General features: G+C 38.1%; 1 protein-coding gene across 1 annotated transcript in view; it reads left to right on the top strand.

Moving 5' to 3' along the window:
- trpc6b (transient receptor potential cation channel, subfamily C, member 6b) overlaps window positions 1–7,670 on the top strand; it is an 11,646-nt gene extending 3,976 nt beyond the window's left edge. Inside the window, exons 3-13 of the mRNA XM_007569946.2 lie at window positions 1,242–2,013; window positions 2,098–2,283; window positions 2,687–2,851; window positions 2,972–3,188; window positions 3,823–4,041; window positions 4,228–4,492; window positions 4,562–4,757; window positions 5,108–5,308; window positions 5,471–5,527; window positions 5,995–6,070; window positions 6,172–7,670. Of these exons, the coding sequence (XP_007570008.2) occupies window positions 1,242–2,013; window positions 2,098–2,283; window positions 2,687–2,851; window positions 2,972–3,188; window positions 3,823–4,041; window positions 4,228–4,492; window positions 4,562–4,757; window positions 5,108–5,308; window positions 5,471–5,527; window positions 5,995–6,070; window positions 6,172–6,323 (2,506 nt within the window). The 3' untranslated portion in view covers window positions 6,324–7,670. The remainder of the gene's footprint in view (window positions 1–1,241; window positions 2,014–2,097; window positions 2,284–2,686; window positions 2,852–2,971; window positions 3,189–3,822; window positions 4,042–4,227; window positions 4,493–4,561; window positions 4,758–5,107; window positions 5,309–5,470; window positions 5,528–5,994; window positions 6,071–6,171) is intronic.
- The last annotated feature ends 2,152 nt before the right edge of the window (window positions 7,671–9,822 follow it).

Genomic DNA, 9,822 nt, shown 5'->3' with positions numbered 1-9,822 from the left:
CAATGTGGCCCGTTGAGGGGGGCCAATATGCTGAAGTGGCCCTCGGTGAAATTGAGTTTGACACCCCTGGCCTAGAGTCAGGACAATTCTTTTAAAGGTAACAATGTTTTATGATTTGTCCCAGATCAAATAAATCTAAAACAAATAAATGTCTCTTCACTTGGAGGGGATTGTAATAATATCCTGTCAGATGAAAGAGCAGATGATGAATCTGTGGGTGGCATCACACATGTAAACCTGGTGTGAGTTATAACAACAAGACTGAACTGAGGTATAAGCCATCTCAGCCTTCCCACAAACGAAGGCTGAGATGAAACTAGTATTTTATCCTTTAATTATGGAATTGTAACCACAATCTTGAGATTTTCATGTGTTATACTAATGTAAAGAATTGTGTCTAAAAATGGGCCTTTCCTGTAGAACTAATTAGCAAATAGCCTACAGTATAAACAACTGATTTGGTTAGATGTTGGGATGTTGTTTCATAATCTTGCCCTGCTTTGTTGCTGACCTGTCTGATGTGTACCTTTGTTCTTGTGATGGTGATTTTTTTTTTTTACCAATGAGTATCTAACAGGGTTTTGTTTGATTCATCTTGCAGAGATGGAAAGAGTATGACAGAGACAAAGGCTTTTTAAAAATCTTAAATGCAAAATTTGTACATAATTGATTTCTTCTTTTTTTTTTTTTAAGTTTCCCCTTAATTATTGCAATGAATATGCTTTTCTTTCAGAAAATTGCCTTTCTGGAGTCTGTATATTACAGTTAAAGAATAACCAATCACTAAATTAGTTGGTGGTTATTTCAAAAATTGATTCCGATTAATAGAATGAATCATTTCAGGTCTAGAGTATTTTGTAGATACGTATAAACTTTTTCTAAAGTCTGACCTAGGTTTTAACAAAATAATTCAAAAGAAAAACCACAAAAATGCTTAAAGATCAGAAATTTGATGATACTTAAATAATAAGTATTGGTATTAGCATCAGTTTAGGCAGTATATGTCCCTGTTTTGTTGTCCCATCCAAGAAATGTTAAAAGCCATGCATTGACTTGCTTCTGTTTTCAAATATGTGTTACTCTATTATGTAAAGTACACATACAACAACATGTTTGTGTGAAGTGGCGAAATGACAAAATGCTCAGTAGGTATGAAGACTTTGACAAGGCAAGTTGCAATCTCTGTTAGCATCTTTCTTACTCAAACATCACATGCCCACAACGTGTTCATCCGTCTTCAGATGGATCGGGGAAAGGAGAGCCTTGATGATGACGGGGCTTGTTGGAGCCAAACATCGGAGACAAACAGCTCGGGGAGCTGGTTACCTGTTCCAAGCTCACCCTTCCTCATGCCTCTCCATTACTGAGGAGGTGTTCCTAGAAGCTGCGGAATACGGCAACATTCCCGAAGTGAGGCGGATGCTGGAGGAACTTCCACACCTCAACATCAACTGCGTCAACTACATGGGGCAGAACGCACTGCAGCTGGCAGTCGCAAGTGAGCACTTAGAAGTCGTCAAGCTTTTGCTGAAGAGGAAAGAACTTGCAAAAGTGGGGGATGCTTTGCTGTTAGCCATCAGTAAAGGGTACATCCGCATAGTGGAAGCCATTCTAAGCCACGAGGCCTTTACAGATGGTCAGAGGCTGACGAACAACCCCAGTCATGACGAGACATGGGACGATTTTTTCTCCTACGATGAGGATGGCACCCGCTTCTCTCATGACATCACTCCCATTATCCTGGCTTCTCAGTGTCACGAGTACGAGATAGTACACATGCTGCTTTTGAGGGGGGCCCATATAGAGCGTCCCCATGACTACTTCTGTCAGTGCAGGGCCTGCACTGAGCAGCAGAGGCTTGACACCTTCTGCCACTCTCAGTCTCGTATCAGCGCTTACAAAGGCCTCGCAAGCCCAGCGTATCTTTGCCTTTCGAGTCAGGATCCTGTGATGGCAGCTTTGGAGCTGAGCAATGAGCTCGCAGTTCTGGCCAACACTGAGAAAGAGTTCAAGGTACAAAAATAGACTTCTTGTTTCGTCCAAAATATAATTTCCACATACTACGTCTGAAATGAAAATGTAATTTGTCTGTTTCAGAATGACTACAAGAAATTGTCCCTGCAGTGTAAGGACTTTGTGGTGGGACTCTTGGATTTGTGTCGGAACACGGTGGAAGTGGAGGCCGTCCTTAATGGTGACATGGAATCCTTTGCTAACACGGAAACCTCTACCAAACCGAACCTGATTAGGTTAAAGCTGGCAATAAAATATGAAGTTAAAAAGGTAAATACTTTTCAAGCTTGCAATTTATTTTTCACTTCTATTTTCAACCTCATGAGCTAATTGACATAGTGTCTTCAAATTTCATTTTATCTTGTTGCAACACAAAGACATGCATAATTGTGAAGTGTGAGGAAATGTGATAAGGTTTTCAAAATTTTTTACAAATAAAAATCTGAAAAGTGTGGTGTGCATATTTTTAGCCACCCTACATCAAAACTGTACTTTGGGTGCTTTTCACATCTAGAGATTGAGCCTTCCCTATTCTTTCTCACACAATAACTCAGATTCAGTCAGAAAGTGCAAATCACAGTACTGTTGTGCTTTTTTGTGCTAATTTCTTTTACCTCATAAAACTTCTAGGAAATGCATGGATCAGCATGAACATTTGTTTCATTTTTTGCAGTTTGTGGCCCATCCAAACTGTCAGCAGCATCTTCGATCAATCTGGTATGAGAACCTGACTGGACTGCATCAGCAAACAGTTGCAGTTAAAGTTCTTTTTGTCTTCGGTGTAGCTGTTGGGTTACCCGTCCTAGCTTTTATTTACTGGATAGCACCATCAAGTAAGGTTAGTTTCTAACCCTATTACACAGTATTATAAGTAGGAGAATGTGTTTTTTTTTTAAATAAGAAATATTTACAGTTTTGTTGCAAATTGATCCTTCTCAAAATGACATTTTTATCACAGTTGGGGAAACTCATGCGTGGACCCTTCCTGAAGTTTGTGGCTCATGCCGCTTCCTTCGTCATATTCCTCTGTCTGCTGGTTCTAAACGCAGCGGACCGCTTCGCAGGAACAGCACTGCTGCCGAACATGACCACCCACGATTACCCCTCACAGGTTTTCCGGATGAAGACCACCCGTTTCACCTGGATGGAGATTCTTATCATTTTCTGGGTTATAGGTATTGTTTAGACACATTTTACCTGACAAAATGTTTTTAAGATTACTGGTATGCAGTAACTGCCTGTCAGAATTAAAAACAATAGATTAGCGTACAAATTCAAATCTAATACTAGCTGTATCTCCACCAAAATATGCAGATGGGCTCAACAGTACCCACTTCACTTATAAAGAATTGTCTTCTAGCAAATACAGGACATGTATTTTTGGAGCCATCAACAAGCTTCTTGTATTATTCTGTTGATGGGAACAAAAGCTGAATTGCTTTTCTTCATCTTGCTAAAGAAACGAAATATGCGTTGTGGTATATGCATCTATTAGGACTGCGTTTAATTAGATTAATTTTTCGCACAAAATCCTTCACTTCCAAATTTGTTATAATTGTAAGTTGTTTCAGCATATTGCCTAAAAAAACTTATTGTGTGGTTATTATAAAATAACCACAAAAACTGTTTTTTGCTGCCATATGGCTTATTTTGACTAAATGTTTTAATGGCATACATTCTACGTTTCGGGACGAATTCCCAATTGTGCTTTATTGTTTTGTTCATTGTCATGGTATATAGTATTTAAATTAAAAGAGGAAGTATGTGACTCTCAGCACAACAAATCATGTGTCTCCCCCCCCCCTACAGGTAAGATATGGGAAGAATGTAAAGATATTTGGTCACAGGACATCCAGGAGTACATCTCAGAACCATGGAACCTTCTGGATTTTAGTATTTTGGCCATTTTTATTACCTCTTTCATCGCAAGATTAATGGCTTTCTGGCATGCACATTCTGCACAGTGCTACATTGACAAGCATCCATCCAACATGACCTTGCCTTCTGAGGTACAATATTTTCAATTGGGTAAGTATACATCCAAAATTATATACATTTAGATATTCTGTTTTTATTTTTATTTTTATATTGAATTCTTGGGGGCTACTATGGCTTTCATTAGTTTCCTTTTCTTACACATATAGTTAAATAGACAGGATGAATGTTTACATCACCTAAGCTGTTCTAGGCAACACCATCTTTATGTATTTTCAGCAAGAATTCACTGGATGCCTTCAGACCCTCAGCTTATCGCCGAAGGTCTCTATGCGATTGCCATCGTTCTGAGTTTTTCCCGCATTGCGTACATCCTGCCTGCCAACGAGAGGTTCGGGCCGCTACAGATCTCTCTGGGAAGAACGATGAAAGACATTTTTCAGTTCATGGTGATTTTCATAACGGTGTTTGTCGCTTTCATGGTGGGAATGTTCGATCTGTACTCGTACTACCTTGGAGCCAAACACAACGTTGCCTTTACAACGTAAGTGCCACACACATACAGGCTGCAACAATAGTTTGAATGTTATTATTGATTTCTCTCTTCCTCCAGGGTTGAGGAAAGTTTTAAAACATTATTCTGGGCCATCTTCGGACTGTCAGAAGTAAAATCTGTGGTGCTAAACATCAACCATAAGTTCATTGAGAACATAGGCTATGTTCTGTACGGGGTGTACAACATCATCATGGTGATTGTTCTGCTGAACATGCTCATAGCCATGTTCAACAGCTCCTTCCAGGAAATCGAGGTATGACTCAAACACAACATGTTTTTTTAAGGTTTTATTGGCTCTAACAGCCGTTATTTGAAAGTGGCTAGAGAGGAAAGTAGGTTATGAGAGAGGGGGAAAGCATGTGGTAAAGGTCAACAGGACGGTCTTGAACCTGTGAAGGTGGCGTCGAGGACTAAGTCCTCCATACTCTGGTTGTGCTTCCCCCATATGACACCACACGACCCCAAATATGTTTTAATTACTGCTTGATTTTGTTTTTCATGAGTTATCGTGGAATACAATCCATAACTTTCTTAAATATTCATCTGTCCTTCATGGTTTTTTATTTCTAACCTCTGAGTGCCCTCTCTTATCTGATACTTCAGGATGATGCTGACGTGGAGTGGAAATTTGCCCGAGCCAAGCTGTGGTTTTCCTACTTTGAGCGTGGCAGCACTCTACCTGTACCCTTCAACCTCGTACCAAGCCCCAAATCTGTGGTGTCCTTCCTACTCGGGATAAAAACATTGATCGGATCTTCTAGAAAAAGCAAAGAGAATTCAAACAGTGACATGGATCATAAAAATGTAAGACATCTTCTGCAAAATGACATACAAATCAAAATTTGCCTAATGTCAAATAGTACCCCGGCTTTGCTCTGGGTTTATAGATGCTACAATGTTCTGTAAATGCAATTAAAGTGCAATGAAAGTTTTATTTTCTGCTTTTCATTCTTTCTGAAACTACAGTTAAGGGAACACGGAGGACTGAAGGAGGACTCATCTGTTCAACCTACACGTCATCAAGTAAAGCATTTCTCATTGCCTGACTGCAGATGGTCATTTCTTAACTACACATTTGATATTTTGTACACATACATGAAGAATTAGCCCAGCATTGAATTTTCTGAATGCTAGTGTGTTTCCTAGCAAACATCATAAAACAGCATCCACATTTCTTGGTAGAAAGATGTGTAGAAAGTCTCAAAAGTATAACATTTTACTGTAGTAGTTTAAACTAAAAATGTGATTTCAATAAATTCAGCTGGCTCCCTTAACAATTATTCCAAAATAAATATAACAGAAGCAGTTTTGGAATATATACTTTACATTTTTAGGCTATCAAAGTACCTGGCAACTTTTAAACAGTAAGTCATATGGAAAATTGGAAAATTACATGTTTTCACCCCAACCATCATTCTGTTTAAACAAGCTGATGGGTCATTAATCAGTGTGTAACACTTGAATCATTTTTTTATTTTTTATTTTTGCAGAAAGTAATGAACTGCCTCATCAAAAGATACATATTTAAAGCACAGAGAGATAAAGATAATGACGAAGTGAACGAAGGTACGTTTCCTGGAAACACTGTTTTTTTGTTGTTTTTTTAAAATTTCTAGATCATGGAATTGCCAAAAAGTGAATAAATATATAACTTCCTTGACCCAAAGGTGAACTGAGAGAGATCAAACAGGACATCTCGAGCCTTCGCTACGAGCTGCTGGAAAGAGGGAACCATGATTTAAACAGACTGGCCGATCTCGTCAGGCAGCTGGGAGAGGTTGTGCAGAAAGAAGAGCGGAGAGGGGATGTCATTTCTTAAAAACATGTATATAATAGAAACAGATAAGTTGTACATTATGCAGTCTCATATATTTGTTGCACAGGTAAGTTTTTAAAACTACAGTATTCAGTTCGGTTTTCTAAAGAGGCCTATGAATTACTGTTTGGCTTAAATATGACCATTTTAGTAGGAAACTTCATCTTCTTCAGCTGTATATGTTCAGTTAACCACATGGTGGCAGTAAGGTAGTATATTTTCCCTTTGTTGGTTTTGGGTGTGTGGCTGTTAGCAAATAATGACTTTACAGATGCAATTTTTGATAAAGTCTTGTAGAGAAGTGAGATGTTTATATAAAACAAGGAAATTAGTTTGATTATGTCTGTTTGGGCTGCAATTCATGCAATCCAGAAGTAAGAACAAAGTTTTTTGGTAATAATTACTCTTTAATTTTTATATTTAGTGTAACTGTAAAGTTAATGAGCTTTGGCTCAATGTTTAGAGGAGTCATTACATTTTAAAATTGTACTGCAATAAAGTGAGCATGCTGTTTAATGAATGTCATAATCATCAATGTTGGTTACCTTTGATTCATGGAATAAAGATGGGTAATTTTTTTTTTTAAATTATTGAAACCTGCTGTTTTCCAATATAGATTTTTGTTTTTTGCTACAAGCAAGAACAGCAGACAACAGGCTGCTTCTTTTACAAGAATGCAAACTTCAAGCGTAGTTTAGCTTCAAAGCTATAAAACGAGGCAATACAGAGAAAAACTTTAAATGATTTTTTTAATAAAAGCAAAAGATAAAAATGATTAGCAATAATGTTGTGAATTGTAAAGGTAAAAAAAAGTACATAACTGACCTATATTAGAGGCAGAAGTTAATCCAAAATGAGACATTTTGAGAAGAAAGTCTGATAAGAAAATCTAGGCCATCACAACATCCGAAGAGTGCATGTTGCAGATATGAATGTGTCATTGTTATCCAAGAATTATGTAGGCCACTGCATGAGAATCCCCTCGGATGTCGTCTAAAACATGACGCAGGAGATAGGGCCAAGGACTGCGTGTACATCATGAGCACATGCATCAGCAACAGTCAGACTGGACTGATTAACTTTAATAGTAAAACCCTGTTCTGCTATCTAACTAGGGTAACCGAAAAGTACATTAGAGGAGTGGAATGAGGTAAAGAAGGACTAGAATACATTTCCCCTAAGAATTATGTGGCAAACAGAAAGAAAAAAAAAACCATCTTCAATATGTTTCTAATTTTAAAATCAGTTAAACATATTTTGCTTTAAGCAACATTGAAGAAATGTAAGTGCAAGAGGGAAGCATGTAATGACAAACTGAAGAGTGAGTTTTACAGTTTTAAATGAACAAATGCCCCAGTAAATGTATATAATTTTAAAAGTAATGCAAATCAGGAGTTTGCATTTCCACATCATAATCATCATTGAAAATTTGGGATTTTGATTATGTATTGGAACCTTTTATTCAAATGGGTACAATCAGGATAGAAATTTAATGCACAAGATGCATGTTTTGGCTAACTGTGACCATCAGAAACTTCTGACTGGATACTTAAGCTTTCTAATCAGAAATGTTAGAGTATTGGTAGATTTCCCATTTCCTTAAAAATTTATGCTTTTAAGGAAACAGCATACAATTTAAAAACAAGGTGCAGGTCCAGCACAGGCAGAATATTAATGCCTGTATTATTAGCTTTAAAACCAGTTTTGATTGCGAAACACTGTAATAACACCTGATTGTGACCACTTATTGATCATATAGGGATTGATTTGACATGACGTTTGTAAAGGTAGTCCTCCTTCTTCATTAATCCGTACATATTGTGTAAGAACCTGTGCACAACCTTTCCTCACCATTGTGCTAATTAGATACACTGTTTTTCAGTTTCAAAGCCTCACCTTGAGTTCTCTAAAAATTCTTGTAGTCATTAGACTGTGACACATCTCTTTAGAAGACATTTGCCTTGTCCTGGAGGGCAGACCAATATGTCATTTGAGCCTGAAGGTGTTTCTTTGGAGCAGGCACTTCTTCCTTGGTCATCACCCTCTCTATTGATTCTCTATTGATTTGAGTTCTTGTGTTGTCATTGAACATCCTAACCAATTTAATCTCATCAAAGGTAATAGTTTGGCTCTGATGATTGAAACATGTAGCCCTTTCCTACTAGCATCCAACACCATCGCTCAACTTGGCTCAACTCTACTCTACATAGTTGTTACAGTTGATAATATCTTTAATGAGGGGAGTAGTCATGTAGTTGGGTTTCCAGAGTCCACAAAGTAGTACGACATGGTCTGTATGGGACACGGACACTGCATAACAATGGGGGGCAGGAAGCCATGTCTCAGTCTTCCATTGTCCTTACAAATTCCAAATACAATCAGTCGCTGTTGTGAGTTTTTACAAATTATTGTGAGGGAACTGCTCTTCTGATGAAACCAGCGATTCCATCCCCTAGTTAGTTAGTCTTCTGAGTTTTCAGCCCGACTCCATGAACTTGGAACCCTAGGAAAGTAGGTTTTATAAAAGTGACTGGTTCTATGTAACTGTGATGAGTGGAAAACCCACATAAACTCATAGAGCCAAGTTGAGCAAGTGGAAAAGGCCCATTAGAAGCAATTTGAGGTTTCAACCAAACAATAATCTCAAGCAACAAAACTGGTTATGGCTAAAGGAGTCTGGCTGTGTGAATATGCCAAATGTCTTCCTGAAAAGGTTTCATAGTCAGATTTAACATTTAACATTAGGCTTGCCACTATACGAAAACTCTGGGCCATCAGCTATCAAGTTGTTGTGGTGGCATTATGCAAATGGATCTTCCTAGCTACCAGGAACCAGAGCCATCATAAAAAAAGTACCTGTAGTAATACATCTTTTTCAACATTACCTTATGTCTGAAGTGAAAAGGCTGAGTTTTGGACACCACTGATCAAGAGAGGGCATTAACACGTCAACTTAGGTTCAGGAGCAGGCCAACCCCTCTGCCACTCTAATGCTACGTTCCGGTTGTATTAGGAACTGGTTTTGATCCCCCAGTCAGAAAAATAAACTGGAACGCTCTTCCTGTTGAAGTTGGATTTCCCCCTGGGAAACTAGGAGTAACTCCAACTACTCCCAGTTACAACTTGAAATGCCGAATTAGCTTTTTTATATTTCTGCTCCTCGGACCAGCAGTAGTCAGATGTGGTCATGTTTACTTTACAAGACATGTATATGAGTATGTCTAAAACCAATGTTACATGCAGCACATGCAACTACAAACTCAACAAATTGAAAGCGGTGCTTGTTTATGGAAAGTAAAGCTTAAAATGATGTTTGCAAAAGGAACCGCAAACAATGTCTGTGGGCGTTGCCATGTTGAAATTCTGACTTCTTAAAGCTGCAGTATGTAAATTTTACAAAAACATGTCTTTTCCAAATCTGTTTACACTTTCGCCATGTCATGACAGTATAAGACGTAATTTGTCAAAAGATTGAGCTTCTCCAACTCCTCACTGAGCTACT

The sequence above is a fragment of the Poecilia formosa genome, unplaced genomic scaffold (assembly GCF_000485575.1).
Source record: "Poecilia formosa unplaced genomic scaffold, Poecilia_formosa-5.1.2 Scaffold252, whole genome shotgun sequence".
Lineage (NCBI taxonomy): Eukaryota > Metazoa > Chordata > Actinopteri > Cyprinodontiformes > Poeciliidae > Poecilia > Poecilia formosa.
The sequence above is the reverse complement of the archived record's forward strand: the minus strand, read 5'-3'. Positions and strand labels throughout refer to the sequence as shown.